This window comes from Corvus brachyrhynchos, unplaced genomic scaffold (assembly GCF_000691975.1).
Source record: "Corvus brachyrhynchos isolate BGI_N302 unplaced genomic scaffold, ASM69197v1 scaffold139, whole genome shotgun sequence".
Lineage (NCBI taxonomy): Eukaryota > Metazoa > Chordata > Aves > Passeriformes > Corvidae > Corvus > Corvus brachyrhynchos.
In genome coordinates, this window is record NW_008246062.1 from 2,490,754 (window position 1) to 2,508,595 (window position 17,842).

Sequence of the window (17,842 nt, forward strand, 5' to 3'; positions counted from 1 at the left end):
AAAAAAAGCGGTGGCAGGCCACATAAAGGCAGGTTGTATGGATTACCACTTTGGAAGAGGACATTCCCTCAGCCTGCTCTCCAACCTCTTGGGTGGGAAGTCTTTTAAGGCAAGAGATTGGAAACAGCTAGTAAAGTGTCTTCCAAAGAGCTTGATGTTACAGGCAACAGATGCAGGTCAGAAATAAGGAAGAGATGAGAGCTGCAAAGGTACAACTCTGACACATGCATAGCCCCAGACTTCAGGACTTCTTGCACACAGGCACAGTCAAACCTTCAGCAGGGCAGAAGAGAAGATGCTGAGCTCTGTCAAGATTACCCTCTTCTTTCTTATCCTTAAATTTCTTCAAACTTCTCTGGTCTAAAGGTCTGAGCAACTAACCTACCCTTTACAAAGGGCTCCAAGGAGGAAGGAAATCATTCCATGTGGCATTGTTATACTAGTGTGAAGCCAAACTTAGATGAAGATAACAAGTCTTGCTTGCCTGCAGCACCTAAATAGACCTAGATCTGGCTCGTACCTGGATGGAAAGCTTCCTGAGTGGTTTTGGCCATCTGCACAACCTGTGTAATTCTGATCAGTTAAGTGGAAAACAACTAAATAACAAATAGTTACTGGGACCTTGGACAGATTACCCTGCCATCTGCAGCAGAGAGCTAGCTAGTTAGAAATTACCTGGATTAAGTAAGAATCAGACCCAGGCTTTTGTCCCAAATGAAAATGGGGCTTAGAATATGTGGAGAGGCCATTCTGACCCTATCATCATTACTAAGCCAATGGAAGGGTATAAAAAGAAGCAGATCATTGTGCATGAGCAAGGCACACTGTTTTGCTATTAACTGTAATTCAGTTCTTGAACATTTTGCTCTGAATCTGGAATAAACCATGACCAAACAGATAGTTTCAGACTCTGCACATCAAGTAACAGGCAGAAAAATGCTGTAAGTTAGTTGAAATATGAAGTCCAAGCCTTCCATCTGCCAAAAAAGCAGAAAATGGCACAGCACATGCCGCCCTCAGACAGGCACAAAAAGATAATGTGCTTGAAAGCACAGACAGAAACTTTAGCAGATTTCTTGCTTGCAGAAAACACTGCAATACAATGCACCACAGCCTCTCCTGTAAACCTCTTTGCACCCTCTCTTCAGGACACTGCACCCTTTCAACTCTAAACCACCTTCTACTTTTCCTTTCTTTAGTCTGGGAGCCTTCTGTTTCTCTTCCATAAAATGCTGGAGGACCCCAAAACCACCGTGAAACACTTTTTGGTAGTGACATTTACACTGAGCTGGGGTAGCACACCGTGTACATCTTTGCATGTGTTCCTTCACGGACCTTCCCCTGTACTTTGAGAGGAATGTGGGAGTAGTGGAGCATCTAAGCATCACTAACGGACTGCAACTGGAGCAGCAGGAGAGTCCTTTCCTTTTAAAAAATATTACTGCCTGTACAATGTAGTGGGACCTCGGGGCTGCGTTTATCATAGGTTAACCCTGCCAGCTGCAGTGAGAGTTGCCTAGTGAGAGCTGGAGATATTGTGGATGAAATAAGAAATGGCTCCAAACTTTTGCCCCAAACCACAAAACAGATTTGAAATCTTCCTCCAAGTTCGAGAAACTTTAAGTGATGGATATCTATAGGATATTTTTAGAGCTTAATATCAGACCAGGAACCAAGGAAAATCACCTCCACCAAGATGAAAATAATAGCAAATTCTAACAGTTTAATTGGGATTTTTTATGTTCAAAATTTTGATGTGGAGTTATAACTTACCTCCCTAAAACTATATTGGACTAACTAATCTCTGGCAAAGTAATTTCCATATAGTCAAGGTAAAATTTGGCCAAAACAAAACCAGTTTAAGAGTTTTTAAGAAATTCTTTATAGAGCTGGACTTACTCTGGTTTTTCAGAACCAAACACTGACTTGTTCCCTTTCTATCATATTCTATCCCATTAGTGTTAAAGTCTCTATAAAATCTCAAAGGACTCTGACCTTCTGATCAGGTATTTGAAGCTTCATGAAGCATTTTGTAGAAGGAGTACTCCTATAGAACATTTTGTACCTTGACTATACGCATACATGCAACAAACAGGCAGGAATGTAAAATGCAAAATTTTCCGATTAATTTAGACTATTTCCCTAGAGAAATATGTTGAGGACACATTCATTTCTATTTCCCATGAGATTAGGCAAATGTAAATAATGCCAGTTTTTGCTGAAAAGGTTTTCATGCTTTGTCTTGCACCTAGTCCAATATGGAGATTAACAAACAAAATAATAAACCCAGCAAAACTAATAAGGGGTACTCAGCATATCCATTTTGATGGGTTGAGTGTAATTTGTGCCAAACAATATATTGAACACTTTCCCAAACTTAGATGGTCTAAATTCTTGTTCATGCACACTAAATGCTAACACCCACTTTCAGTTCAAGTGAGAATTAGAACACAGGGAGGGTTAAAGACCAAAAAAATCCAGTCCAGAACAACTGGAAAAGCTGAGCTGAATCTGGTTGAGGGGGAGAATAAATTTGTGACTCTCATCACCTTTCAGTTGTGGAAGAAGCTGCTGGAAGATTCAAAGATTCACGTTTTAGCAAAATGCAAGTATTTGTCCCTAAAGAAAACACAGTCTCCCCTCCTCAAGAATACTGCTCATCTTTTTCAGTCACAACCTCCTTGCAAACTGCAGTTTCAGAGAGCCCTGCATTTTTTCATTAATACTGTGGCCTAGCACCAGAATTCCCCATGATCCAGGATGTGTATTCAGAGTGTGGACTTTGGTGGGCCAAAGACTTGTGCTGTGTGGAAGAGCTGCCTCATCTTCCAAGCCCTCCTCCTCCCCCATGTCCCATCCCAGTATATGGACAGGGTATAATAAGCTACAACTTAAGTTTCTTTGTTGTTGAAGTTGACCTTTATCTTGCAGCCCTAATGAAGTCTTTAGATGTCCTCCTAAGGTACATGGCCTCCTTTTTAGCATTCTGTTTGTTGTGCCTGCTCTAGCTGGTGGGCTCTTGAAGAACGTAACTTTTCATACAATGCCTCCCTTGGGTGCCAATTGTTCTTTTCTCCCATGGTTGCCCTTGAGTCATGCCATCCTGAAACATCACCAGCCCAGAAGCAGCTCGTCAGTGGGGAATTAGGACAACGTGTCTTTCACACCAAGGATGAGCGCACCCGCTTGGCCTCTGCATTATGATCAGCACTGACAGAAGAAATATGGGAGCAGACTGGATGGGAAAAGATGAGGTTTGTGCGAGATGGGGAGATAATTAGCTAAAATACAATGGGGAGGGGGCCACTGGTGTGACGGATAATATGGAATCAAACTGCCACTGGAGCCCTTTGCAGTTCAAACCACCGCTCCTGAAAGCAGCTGCTCTTAGCAAAGGAGTTTGAAAATCCTTCCCAGAAAGCCAGGCATGTGTTTTCTATTACTGATTTGCATTAAAAAAAAAAAAAAAAAAAAGAATGATTGGGAGCTACATACCCGGTAGGCGCACTAAGCAAATTGGCCAGCCTAATTATTATTTTTTGGTATGTCTAATTAAATAGACAAAAGGCCCTCCCTTCACTCTCGCTGTCGGCATGAACTCCACTGGAATGTGCATAATGTCCCCTCATTTGCCCAGGCAGCTGAGCCTTTCTGTTTTCCCCTAGGAGATCGGCATTGACAACTGCCCATGGCTTACCCAGTCCTACTCAGACACGGAGCCAGATCATCAGACAGGGAGGGAAAGGGGAGGAAATTGACCTGGTTCTGTTAAAAAACACCGGACAATACTGTAGGAGGTGACATGCCTTTGTTGCAAGTCAGGAGTGTGCCCTGGCCCTTGATAGCAGAATTTGCCAGATCCCATCAGAAAATTTCTGCCCAGTATTAACCAAATTCCCCCAAATTTTCTTTTTTGAGGCTCTGAAAGTGCAATATTTATCCCTGAGATTTCTGGTGTTTTTCCAGCACTCAGCTCCCCTGTTCTGCAGTTACAGGGTACCACAGCCATTCCTTACAGAGCCTCTCTCAACCTGTGGTTTCAGCGCCCCATAACACCAACTCTTTAACTACAAGCTACGTACAAAGTCTTCCAATGACTTGAGTCACTGGAGAGTTTCAGCCTCATACTGATGCAGCCATAGTCCCTGAAACCCACAGCTTTCAAGTGAAAGGAGAACATGGTGCCTTTTGTCTGTGAGGCATTTTTCTCCTTTTAAGTAGTTGGTGCTGGAGATTTCCACTAATGCCAATACAAATGAAGAGTTTATATTTATGTTGGAAATTGAAGAGTTTTCAGACATCTAAGAGCCACATCATTACTAAATGACAAAATCTACTCCCACATTTATCTGATACATAAGTACTAGAGGTTTTTACTGAAAAGATGAGGAAAAAACTCTCTATTCTTTTCCCAGAGAGATAGGGATAGAGAGGAAGAGAACATGTCATTATATATATGTGTGTGTATATATATAAATGCACAGATACAAGAAAAAAAATAGCAGGATGGTAATTTATCCAGCATAACAGACCATCTCACACTCTCTCAGTGAGCTGTGTGTTTGATCTGACAAACAGGCTCCTATTAGAAGAGTACGGTGAAGTATCACCACATCAGTTCAGGTAAAAAACCTTTTACAGGAAACACCTCATCACTGGTGATTTATTGAACAATCACTTAACAAAGCCTTCCAAATCCACTGTGTGGAATGGAAAAGCAAAAGACCAGCTCCTGATTTCAGCTACACCTGTGCAAATCCTGAATATCTCCCCAGGTCTGAGAGAAGTCTTCAGTTTCCCCAACAGGTTTATCCAGATAAGCTGATACAGGTGCAGAAAACTGCCAGCTCAGAATTTGCTTTTTCCAAAAGCAGAGTTGCTTCAGTGCAAGCAGAAACAACTTGGTTAGAGAAACCATAAAATATTTGCTTTATCCTAACCAAATTAAACACCTCTACAGCTCAGCCTGACATAGGTCTGAAAAAACCCCCATTGCTGTCCACTGCTGTTAAACTTTGTTAAGTCAGTGCCTGATGCTTCACTTCTTAACGAGGCAGTTATTTGTTTCTCAGGCAATCGCTGGCACCTGCCTGCCTTTTAAAATCAAATAATAATTGAATATGAGGAAAGTGAGACAAAGTAAAGGAGATTTAATAAAGAAAATCTTTGCTGCGGAGGGAATTTCTTTGGCAGTGATTACGTTACTAATTGATCAGCACATTGCCTGAGAGAAGCAAGAGACAACAATTATATTTAGCACTGTGGCTGAAAGCAATGCAGTCAACTACCTCCTCGGCTTTCGCTGTCCGCTGGCTTCACCTGGATCGGTCTGTTCATCTGTAAGGAAGAACAAAGACAAGTAATTAATGGGGGAGTCAGACATTCATATACAGAGGTTTGCTTTGCTTCTTTACTGTGTGTCATAATTAGCACCAGATTTTACTCCACAAGGGGGGAAAAAAGCAATTAGTAAACAAAGAACTAACCATGGAGTGCAGGCTGCTGCTTGGTCTGAGGTAAATAAATCAGTGTCACTCCTCTTACCTGACAGTGGCTTTGGGAGAGGGATCTGACTCATGCCACACAGGTCATGAAATTTTAAACATAACTTCTAAAATTTCTAATAGTTTCCTTCGGAAACACTGGTGCATGAGAGCAAAAATGCTTTGTCAGAACATCAGGATTGCTGAAACTTAAATTGTAAAAATTTCTTGAGATTGGCATGATGAAAAGGAGGTAGAAAAGCTAATTCCACTTCTACTGCTAGCTCAGTAGGATAGCCATGTGTAACATAGCAGCCTCCATTTCAAACTTGGGGAGAGGGATTTGGATCTAATTTGTCCACATGCTGCAGGAGTATTGGATACTGAGAATTTCCTGGGAGTAGAGGACCCTTCTGTTCCTTTTTCAGATATCTTTTTCCTTTCTCACGATATAAGTAAGGATAAAAACCTTGCTGCTGTGCTGTGAATTGGTTTTCTGTTATTCAAATTATCCCTCCCTCACTCAACAAAATCATTGGGGACCATCACTGTCCCCAGAGCTGCTCACTCCCAGGAGAGAGGGCAACAGATGCTCACAATGTTCTTCACTGGCAGTGCCTAACGTGATGTGGGTGTCTGAAGAACAGGGATGAGGATATTCCTCTCCTGTCAATAGCCAGAGAGGCAGATTTGATCAGAACCAAGGACTTGATCTGAAAGCACTTCCCTGCCTCATACTCCTTGTCACATAAAGAAATCAATACACTGTGCAGATGGACTACTCAAAATATCTTTCTATGTGTGACCACCTCTGAGCAGAATGAAAATGTCTTTTTGATTTGTCAACCAACAAAGAAAGTACAAGTTCAAACAAGCATCACAAGGAGCAGGAGGTCAGGAGGCAATAGGAATCTCCCAACATATGTCTTTGCAATAAAGTCAGACCACAAATTGGCTGATGAATGTCACAGGATGCCTTCAGGGAATACTATCCATCCCTTATTTGTAGCTAATCTCAGTTGGGCAGCAAGGCCATTAGTTTTATTTTTCTTTTTTTTTCCTAATTTCTCCCCCCCTTTTTTTTTTCTTTTGAAAGTGGTTCATAATAACTTAGATTTATTCTAATTGCTCTGCACACATATTTAGTAATAACAAGTTATCAAGCTGGCTGACAAGAAGGTTAAGATGATGAAGAGCCTAGCAGATCATGCTGTATTGTTGTCTCTAGAGGAAAATGTATTTATCCATAAACTGACTGCAGTTAGACTTACACTCTGGAAGAGAAGGATCAATGGCTACAGATGCTATTTCTGCTCTCCTCTATGCCTGTATCATCCAAAAAAATCCAGACACCTGAAGTGCTAAAACCAACAAAGAACCTAGGTAAACCTTGTATCAGCCCTTGCTTCTGCCACTGCAAAGACCTGGTCCTCAAATTCTACAAGATATTAGCAGGGCAGAACTGTATATGAAGCAGCAGCAGGACAGACATCCTGCCACAGGGCTCCCACATGAGAGCAGCTAGCTGTTACACACATTCAAAGATCTGACATCACACAGGTGAGGAGAGTAACTTAAGTCATATAACTCCAAATGTATAGAAAGTGTAACTTCGAACCACTCTTAAGCTTGGTGTTTCCGATGAAAACACGTTCTTTTGCAGTGCCTGTTCCTCTCTACTGATCATGAGGGTCGTCTATGCATTTAGACTTAGGTGAGATGAACCCCATCTTGCTTCTCATGTGCAGGACAACGAAACCAAATTACCCAGTTACTTCCCTCAGCTGCTCAATCGCTGTGACTGTGTTTGCAGCAGGTTGGTGTTGGCACCAGCCATGTACCAGTGTCTGACTTGAGACCTGGTTACTTTTAACACTTGCACTCTTGTGACATATTATGCATTCCTAATGTGGACCCTATGGCTGATCTAACTCCTATGGTCAGAGGAGGGTGGTCAGAGGTGCCTGGTGCTCATTACACAACAGCCAGAACCTGCATCCTAAGCAGTAGGTAAGAGAGAAAATCACAGTAGCTAGGAATTTATAGGAGGTGTGCCGAATACAGCCTTGAGAGGCAAAGTCTGGAGTCCAAAAGGACACAGCCTTGAGGTGCAGAATATCCCATAAATCTACCAACACAGGCACTGATCTGAAGCATGCTAAAATGAAAAATGAAAATTTCCACTGAACTCAAGTAACTTTTGGGTCCAGACTTTAGAAAAACTAGACAGAGCTCTTCCTTCTTTTTGAGCTGGATGAAGTCAGTTTGCACAAGGCAGAGGACATTATCAGACCCTTTGGCAAAAGTGAAAGGAGACAAATATTTGTTTGGGCTTCGGTTGTTTTTTTTTTTGTTTTGTTCTGTTTTGATTTGTTTTGGTTTTATTTGGTTTGGTTTGAGGTTTTTTTTTTTTGAGATTGAGGAGTGAGAAGAAGAAGTCAATGCCTAAAAAAAAGAGTGAGGGAATGAGCATCCAACAGAGGAAGAAAAAACTGGGGAAATTAATAAGTAAAAGGCTAGTATAATTTAATGTACACTATGATTTATACACTTGACAATTTCTTTATAGACCAAAGAGAAAGTGCTGCCTGAACGGAGCCCATAATACAAATAGAGATCATCTTGCCATGAAAGACACCAATTATAGGGAGAAATGCTGAGAGGAAAATAATTAAGTTTTCTTTCTCTGTCTATGGATTTTTTTTTTTTTTTTTACACAGACACTCTGGGAGCAAGGACCTGTCATGGGGACCAGAAGAAGGCTAAGTGGAGAAATTAAATGGGAGAACAATGTAGCTTCCCCAGTCTGGGGAAATACCTTCTTGGGGAGAAGGGAATTCAGAGATTCAAATTCCCTGTTTATTCTTTATCTGGAAATTACCATCAAGTTAAGTGGAATGAAACCAAAGTTTATACTCCAAAATGCATCCTTCTGAAAAGTGTTTGGGGAAATGCTGATGTGGACATCTTTAATATCTGTCCTGTCTTGGTGGACCTGTGGTGGAGAGTGTGACAGGAGAAAGAGTATTTGCCAGATAGCAAATCTGATTAATGCCATCAGGAAATCCACCTGGGAACATCAGAACTACAAGTGTGGCTGCAAGGTGCTATTGAACCCTATCACTAGAAGGCTTCAAAAGGGATTTGGCAACATGGGAAAAGACCTAGGCATGCTGACCCAGCATTTGAACAGACAGATGGAGTGAGTGTACTATTAGGCTTTCCTCTAGGATGTGCTACACTCCTGCCCATTCAGTGGTCCTTTCTTCTGCCCATGAATGCTGTTTGTGCTCTCCTTTGAAATAAGATCATGCTTCCTTGTTCTATGTTATCCCCGTTGAGGTGCCACTGGGAAAGCAGTAAACTGTTTTACCATTAGTTAGTCCCAAAAGTGTTTATCTCCTCTTTAGCTTCTCTACCATCCTTTCGGTCCTGACTAAAATTTTTTATTCTCTGCATAATGTGAAGATGTCTGACTTTATGGTACCAGAGTGCTCTATAGTTTTAAAACCATTATAAATCAGGAAAATGTTTATCCTCATTCATGACTCAGAGCCCCATTTGGCCAAAAAATTTACTTTGAAGTGCATCACTCAGCAGCAATTGTGTAGCAAAGATATGCTGAGGACCACTGAGGCACAAAGATTTATGCAAGAGCCAAGTAATTGAATTTGGATTTCTGGATACATATATAAGCACAGTTTTCAAAGAGGTGGCAAGGGAGTGGGACACCAGGGTTTTATTCACATCTTTGTCCCAGTGTGGAGTCAGGAAAAGCCTGTGGCTCAGGTTGCCCATCTGTACTGGGAAGAAGTACCACTGCAGCTGTGAATAGGCCTATTTCAGTAAGAGAGGTTGTGTGTCCTTTTCTTACAAATGCCATAAATATTTATGTTGATGATAGAGTTAGAACTTTATGTGCATCACACTTCTCATTTTCCTGTGATTCTTTGCATGTTCTTCTCTGCTGAATACCACCTTTACTATCACTGTTGCACAACTTAGTCAAGGTGATCGTACTTGTTACGTTTCATATCCTTCATTTTGGGCTGTCCTTCCCTTTTTTTGCCTAAAACCAACGCATCCAAATTATGCCAGATGTCACCATCTCACACCAAATTGCCACTGCCCCACCTACCCCCACCCCGATTCTCCCAGCAAGTAGAAACACAACATCATTTTTCATGTCCAATTACAGCCACGGTGGTGCCACCGTTAAAAGACAGTGCAGGTACCCCTGTCAAAAAGGGTTTGAGTTACAAGAAGTGATGAATTATAGCAAGCCCTTTTTCAATTCTCCACAGAAATGAAATGTCAGAGCTTGCTGCTGTATTTTTCTCAGCACCATCAGCTACAGGCCACTGCAGGAATTAGACAGGGGACAGACGCTTTTCTGCATCATGATTTTTCTTTTCCTAAGGCTGTCGTTTTTTCCCCCCACCAACCCTTTTCTGCTCCCTCTGGCTTTGATATTAATTTAGAGCAGGTAGAAGGATCACCTGGGAAAGAAGAGTAGGAAGCAGAGACAGCTGATTTCTCACTGTCTCCATCTTTCTTCCTCTCACTGTTCCTACTACCCTTTTCCTTCTTGCCTCGCCACTTTTTCATTGATCATCAATATACCTTGTGCTTCTAAGTAGATCTAAAACTCTACTTGAGAATGGAAAAATACAGAGATAAAAAAAAAAGAAGGCATGGAAAAACCCCCCCATGAATATGGCGATTATCCTGAATAGTTTAAAATGTGCTCTGAGAGAGGAAGAAAAAGGGAAAAGATGAGGAGATTACTGAAGATGAATTAAATGCCACTAATAGTTAGGAATATCATGACCAAGCAGAAGAGAACAGTGTTGGAGATAATCTGCTGGTTGTGCTTAAGGATGACGTCACTTCAGGAGACAAAAGGTTATTCTGGAGCTTGTATGTTCTGTAGGACTCTTGAAGATCATCCTGGTGATCATCTAAATAAAAATAATACTCTTTCCTCCCTCCTTAGAGATCTTAAAAAAATTGAATACTCCTGGAGGACGTACTGGGGCCTTTGGTTTGTATCAAAAACCATGCTGCACATGTTTCTGGAAGTTCCCAAAGAGTGTAAAAAAGTAGAGGTGCTAACGTCTGGCAAGGTCTGTTTCCAGCTCTACTCTGGCTTTCTGGATAATTTTGGACACATCATTACATTTGCCTCTTTCTCAGCTTTTTCTTCTATATAATAAAGATGAAGATATCATAATGTACTGTGAAGGTGGCCAATGAAAAAAAGTATCTAAATTCTGGTGTTAAACAAACAAACAAACAAACAAACAAACACCCAGTCATTTCTATGCCTAAATTATGTGGACAGATACAATGGCAAATAACGAACTCTTCTTGTGCACTGATGTTCTGTTGTGTTTGGTATTGTTCAGGCATCAGCCCCCTAAATCAATGATGAAACACAGCTGTGACATAATCATGAAGGATGTGAGCTGGGAGGTCTCAGCAAATGCTTATTGGACACTCCTGCATTTCTGTAGTTGCTGGTTAGCCTCATGGAAAAAAAAAAATCCCATCCCAGAACGACTTCCTCCCTAAAAATAATATGCAGTTCTTGATGATCTCATGACATAGCTCAGATGTTAATTGGAGGTAGGAATATTTTAATAACTGCTATGAAATTTTCAGAAAATAGTTTTTTTTTTTTGTTTAAAATCTCTTCCCAAAACACTAAGAGGAATTTCATTTTACCACTTCTGCCAACTGAATCTGCCATGAGCCTTTTTTTGAATCTGCCATGTGCACAATAGTAATTTCTCTGAATTCAATACAGCTATTCATGTGAGCAAAGGTATTGGCAGGAATGTGTTTGTAGGAGTGGGTCATAATTTTTAAAGCATTGAACAAAATCTGCCCTGATAGAGGGCCCTAAGGAAATGCAAAGTATATTAGTGTCAAAGTTGGAAAAGCCAAGAAAATCACCTACAATTGAATTGTGTCTGTGTAATTGCAAAGTTCAAGTAAATCACTCTGTACCTGATTCTGAGTGACATAATTTAATAACAGTGATCTAAACTAGATAGCCATAAGTGTGAATCCAAAGCAATCTCCTTTCTCTGAAGCAAAAAAACCCAAAGTTAGGGTGCAGGTTCTCAGGGAAATTTCTCCAAATGCTGCAGAATCAGGAAGGTTTCTCACCACAGGTTAGCTACACAAGCAACCTCCTGTATTTGTCTATTTGAGCTGTAATGCATAGAGCAAAAACCTGTTCCCATGGGACTAGAGGTAAGTGCTGTGTTTGCATGGGTTGATGGTAATTACACATTAACCACATTTACTGTGGGCACTCTGAATTGATACAATGTTGGATTAATGAAAGAGTAAGGAGAGGAAGTATTTTAGAAATTTTGTTAAAAAACCCCCCCCCGATAACATTGGTTTACCTCACTAGTAATGCATTCCCTCTGAAATGACTATCCTAAACCTCATCTGGCTAAAGGACTCTTAATTCCTCCCCACCACCATCTTCCCTGCCCTTCCCATGGACACATGTCCATAGATATGTACACAAACAGAGGAGAAGACCTGAAATGGCAATGTGTGAAACATAAAGAAAACCCATTGAAGGTTCTGACCATTACAAATCAGTCAATGCTCTGGTGCCTACCCCTGAGAGTGATTGCTACCAGCCATCCCTGCTCTCTGAGAGTATTTTCTATATAACATATAAAACATATTATAATCCATCTGTCTAACTATTGATTCACCTTTCTCCTTTTCCCCTGTGCACAGATGAACCTAGAGGGTTCATCTGAAGCCCCTAGAGGGGCTTCAGTTCAGTTCACACTCAAGTGCACCAGCCTATGGCTTCAAATATAGAACTTCCTCACAGAACAGTTTGGGCTTGAGTTTGAAGAAACTGCTAATCTTGTCAATAGGCAAATAGAGCCTTTCCAATACAACAAATCATTTGGTTTGTTCCTAGGGTAGCTGAGCATGTAGTGTTCAACCTTATGGTGTCTCTGGTTTTAAATGAAGTGGGGTAGGGTAAAGGGAGAACTTAGTCTTCAGAAGGTTTGAGGACAAAACACAGGATGCTTGTAACACAGCCTCATTTCCAAAATGAGAGAGACAGGACTTTTTTTTTTTTTTTAGTATTTATATCTTAGAAATATTGTTTTATATGAAATTCTGCATGTGAAAGAGACAGCAGGAGACTCCCTTAAAGTTTTGGGCAGTCAAACTGTAGAAGTGGTGTTCAATAGGTCAATTTTCACTTACTAGGCTGTGCTTCCACACTGCCTTGGTGACTAAGGACAGGAGATGATGCTCTGATCACCCAGATGGGAATTTATTGCACTCATGGATCTTACTTTGGTCCTGCACTTTACCTTTCTTTCCTGGAAAAGAAGGGTGTCTTGTGGATGATGACTTTTGAAAATGTGTCTGTAGCCCCAGACCCGTTACATGAATGAGAAGTCTCTGAACGTGTAGTGAGTGTACTTGAGCATGTAAAGAGTCCCAGGACTGGCCCTCTGGTCAGGCTAAGCTACATAAAAGGGTCTATTTTTATGTGTATCCTGACAGCAGAGGTATAACTCCTGAATGGACATGCTGCTCATTAAATCTCATTCCCTGCTGATACCATGATACAGTGTGAAATTCTGTTCATAAACACACCAAATTCTAATATAAAACTAAGTCAGTCTTTTGCTGTCCTTTCCTGCCTTCTTCCCTAGTATCAGTAGGCAAACGTTCTTCCACAAAAGTTCTTCCATCTTTCTTCTCATTTCCCTCTTGAGTTTATTTCAAGATAATTTACATGCAATTTTAAAATGTGCCCATACACCTTTTATAGAAAATCATTCTTCTCTATCCCTGACTTTTTCTATTAGCCAGCTTAGCATGCATTGAGTAGAAACAGACTACTACATCCTCTACTACTACTCTATTACTACTACATTCTCTTTCAGCCTAGACACTGTGATTCCAAACTCCTTCAAGGCAGAACAGCATAGTCATAGAATGCTAGAGTTATTAATGTTGGAGAAGATGTCTAGGATCACCAAGTCCAGCTGTTAATAATATGCTGACAAGTCCACCACTAAACCATGACTCCAAAAGTTCCATCTACAAGTTTTTTGAATGCTTGCAGGGATGACTACTCCATCACTTCCCTTGGCAGCCTGGTGCAGTGATTGACCATCCTTTTGGTGCAGAAATGTTTCCTAATAATCAACTTCAGCCTCAGCATAACTTAGACCATTTCCTCTTGTCCTGTCACTCATTATCTGGAAGAAGACACCCCCACCTGGCAATGACCTCCTCCCAGGTAGTTTGAGAGACTTACAAGGTCTCCCCTGAGCCTCCTTTCTTCCAGGCTGAGCATTCCAGTTCCCCCAGCTTATGAAGGTAGTCCATATAGACACAACAGACAGCCTTACACTAACAAGCACTGATCCCCACCCTGCTGATGGCTAAATGCATGTACGAGGCGCTGCAGTATTTAAATGAGTGATGAGAACATGTGCTGAGCATCCTGGATCAGTTTTGATGTGTGTGCTCAGCTCAGGTGTTTTTGGTTGTGCATCTCTCTCTTCCTGCACTGCCCAGCTCAGACCTCACATCTCAGCAGTCCCATAGGTGCTCTTAGTGCTTTTCTGCTGCTGTCTGTTGGGCGAGTGGGTGTTCTCTGCATGTGGGGCACATCATGATCACACAGAGCCCAGGGACAGCATGGACATGAGCAGGGCAGCAGTCAGGTCAGAGACAGATGTATCCCTGAAGGCAATGTAGACATAACCCTTGTTCCCTCACTAGGAGATGAACATCTGCTCTTGTCTCTCCCTTATCCTGAGCCCATGACCTCTGGCTATTGGATCTTTCCTGCTGTGCTCTTCACTCTCTGGGCTTTATCTCTTCTTCTGAAGCAAGACCCAAACGTTGCCTTTGCCACTAATGGTTGCTTGGCTTTACTCTACAGACTTTAGGCAAGGCCAAGCTCCATTGACTTCAGTGCTTTGAGTGCAAAAAGACCTTGGCCACTGTCCATCCAAGAAGATTAGACCTTCTGTGCTTGTAGCGTTGTATGCCTGGCCACAAAGATAAGAACCACAGCCAGCCCTTTTGCCTATGGAGAAATGCTTGCCACAGCACTGCCGTTTAACAAACAACTGAGTAAACTGTGTAAATTAACTAGCTGCTTTCACCCACTGCCAGGACCATGAAATACAGGCTCTCTCACCGATCTAAATGTGCAGGTAGCTTCAGAGCATGACTTTAAACACAGCCTCCCCAGGAAGTGAAAGAGGCTGTCACTGGGTAAAGATTGCAAGCAGGGTTTTCCTGGGTACTGGGCTAGATCCATCCTGAGCCAGAAAGAGTTGTTCCCCCACCACTGGTCCTGCTTTCAAGGTTAGTGTGTTCACTTACTTCCTCCTACACTAATTTCCCTTTTTCGAAAGGTTGAAGTCTCCTGCTTGCTGCAGCATAACAGAGGGCAGTCCCTTACCTCAGTTCTGAATGCCAGGAGGCCCAGACCTACACCTATTCCAAGTGGAATGCTCTGGCATTTCTGAAGCACAAGAGCCTCCTTCCCAAGGTGTATCCTTGTCGTATGCAGGTGTTATGATTGTGCTCTCCCTACAGTTGTATTAACAAACAAAGTCTAATTTTTTTAGGCAACCTGAAACAAGTTCCATTTGAGCATAAGAACGCCCAGTGGCCATGCCACCTTATCCACTGGTTTGCCTAAGCTGGTTTGAAATCACACCTCAAATTAGATGCGTGAGCACTTTGCTCTGATGATAAGCCCCCTTAGCTGTGCCCTGGATCAGGGCTGCAGCTGCCAAGCTGGCAAAAAGGAAATAAAAAATAATTTTACAAAAAAGAAAACAAACAAGGAAAGATTCAGAGAAAGAATAAGATTATCTTAATCTTGATAGTACCCCCTTTAGAGAGAATCTTCTGTGAAGGGACTTAGAATATTAACTTTTTCTTCTGCCCTTCTTCACAGCTATGAAATGTATACAGGGTGTGATTTTAAGCCCATCCAGCTGCTCAAGTTAGTCCTCAGTTTTTAACAGTAAATGAATAAGCACAAGCTGGAACCTTCCAAATTTTAGTAGAGGCTTCAAAATATAAAAAACAAAGATCTATAGATTCCCAAACATTTCTTGAATTGGGAAAAGGATGGAAGGCTTGAAAAAACCCCAAAAACAATCAATGAAACTAAACCCCCCAATCATTCCAGATTTCAGACCCTCACTGTCAGTGCAATTCTCTGTACCAGTTTCAGCCTATATCAGGCCCTCCAGTGCAAAAGGAGTTACCTCTCACTCCCATCTATGTATAACTGGTATCATCTGGTCCTATGTTTAGACAATTATCTGTAACGTAATTACCAGACTGATGAGTCTTGCTGATTAATTATGCCATCCTTCAAAGTTGATCTGGGTACTTAAAATAAACAAACACCCTGGTTGGGTAACAAAGGTGATTTTCTCTGTCTGTTCCAGCCAACAAAGGCTAGCAAGCTCATTCCACTACGTATGGATGTGGTCAGAGACTCTCAGGGATTCGTTTCTGATCTGTTATTCATGTGAAGCTGCTTCACTTCTGGTCCCTGACTGCACCCTGACCTCCCCCCTCCTTAATGATAAATATTGCCCCTCTGCTGAGAGCTATCCAACAAAACTGGTGTCTGATACTAATGCATCACTGATGCTTTCCTCTCTAATTATGACTAAACATTGCCTTTCTTTCTTTTCTGCCTTGAACGACCACTTTTTTCTTTTTCTTTTTTTTTTTTTTCCTGCATCAACATGTACCAAAGCATTAAACAAGACATTCCATTAATTTCTTCATCATCATAACTTAAGCCTGGGACATACCCTTTAAATATTCATTCAGCTATGAAAACTGGGCATTAAAATTTTAATAATGTCAAGCTCATTTGAACTGAGCTCCTAGGGGACTATTACGATACAATTAGAATAAATATGATGATTGATTTTGTGTAAAGGTTCACCTGTCCACATGTGTTAGTGGCCGGAGGCAGCATGCCACCTCTGGCATCACAGCCAATAGCTCCAAGTTATTTAAAGTTATTTTCTCCCTTCCTCATCACCCCAGTTTTCTTCCCACTTGCTTGCAAGCTTGACCCCCTCACTTGCTCACATAGAATGTTCATCTTGGATTAAATTGGAAGAGGCAAAGCAGAGAGGCCTCACTGGGAACAGCATCAAGCTGCACCCTCCTCCTTCCTTCCCCTGCTTGTGCTGTGGCCCTTGACTGAAGAGGGAGAGTTGGTCAAACACACAAGAAGTTCAGCTATAAACTTTCTGGCGGATGTGGCCATTAACCTTTTGCTGCGTGTATGTCTGAGCTCCCAGGCTTTGATGCTCCTGGGTGCATGGGTAGCAAGCCTAAGCAACACTGACATGTCTGAATCACCTCGGAGGAGGACAAGCCTTGCTGCTTCCTAGCAGGATCTGTCCGAAATCACAGCACAGAGATAGTCTGGAGACGTGATGCTGAGAGTAAAAAAAAAATGCAGAGGGGGAAACCGAGCAAGAAATCACACTACTTAAGGAGCCTTCTGTTTCAAAAGCAGGATGTTCTCAAATGCAGAGACAGATAATTAAAAGATTTTGGTCCACTGGGTGCTGAGCATATTTGAAAATTTGGGCCAGATTGTACTTTCTCTCTCTGCAGTGTGAGTTGGGTGCTACATGGTGTAAATAAGAAAGGAGATAAAATGGAGCCATCACCACTGAGAACAATCATAGGGCTTTTTTTTTTAATCATCTACTTTAAATAAACTACTCATTAATTCTTTGAGTAAGGGTATAATGAAAACCTCTCTGCATTTAAAGGTAACCCTGATCTAGCCCTGCTTACAAGCAGTGCCAGAGCTTCTAGCTTTTGGGGCTTTACCATCAGTCTCCTGACATATGGTGCTTTCCTTAAATCCTCAACTTCTGGACCTGAGCAACTTTTTAACAAAAATTTTAATTCCAGAATAAAAGAAAATCCTTAACGCTCAAAGTATAGCTTAAAGAAAACAAATATGTGAAAATGAAAATTCTCTTATTTATAATACCACACAGGATTGCTTGAGATAATGTATGACTGATGAATCTTTACAGTTGGCAATGTTAATTATTAGAAACATTGTTTGATTTTCACTATTTTAAGCTGTTCCTTTCCTCTCAGAATTTTGCTAAAAGCAGATCTGATCCTAGAACTGTCACTTTCTTTTTCAAATTCAAATCAAGTCCAGTTCCTTTTCCTATTCATCATCTCAATTTCTATATGATTTACTTTTAATAATAGTATTAGCTTTTAGTAATACGTTGGTGTTATTTACTTTTACACTCCTA

At 41.3% G+C, this 17,842-nt stretch overlaps 1 protein-coding gene across 9 annotated transcripts in view; it reads right to left on the bottom strand.

Annotated features, from left to right (window-relative positions):
• The window catches only part of CELF4 (CUGBP, Elav-like family member 4), a 616,716-nt gene that overhangs the window by 302,435 nt on the left and 296,439 nt on the right, over positions 1 to 17,842 (bottom strand). For all 9 annotated transcript variants that reach the window (XR_001865975.1, XR_001865974.1, XM_017746620.1 and 6 more), the window contains exon 2: positions 5,289 to 5,337. Coding sequence is in view for 7 of the 9 variants with exons in the window: in XM_017746620.1 (XP_017602109.1) it covers positions 5,289 to 5,337 (49 nt within the window). In the remaining 2 variants the exon portion in view is untranslated. The remainder of the gene's footprint in view (positions 1 to 5,288; positions 5,338 to 17,842) is intronic.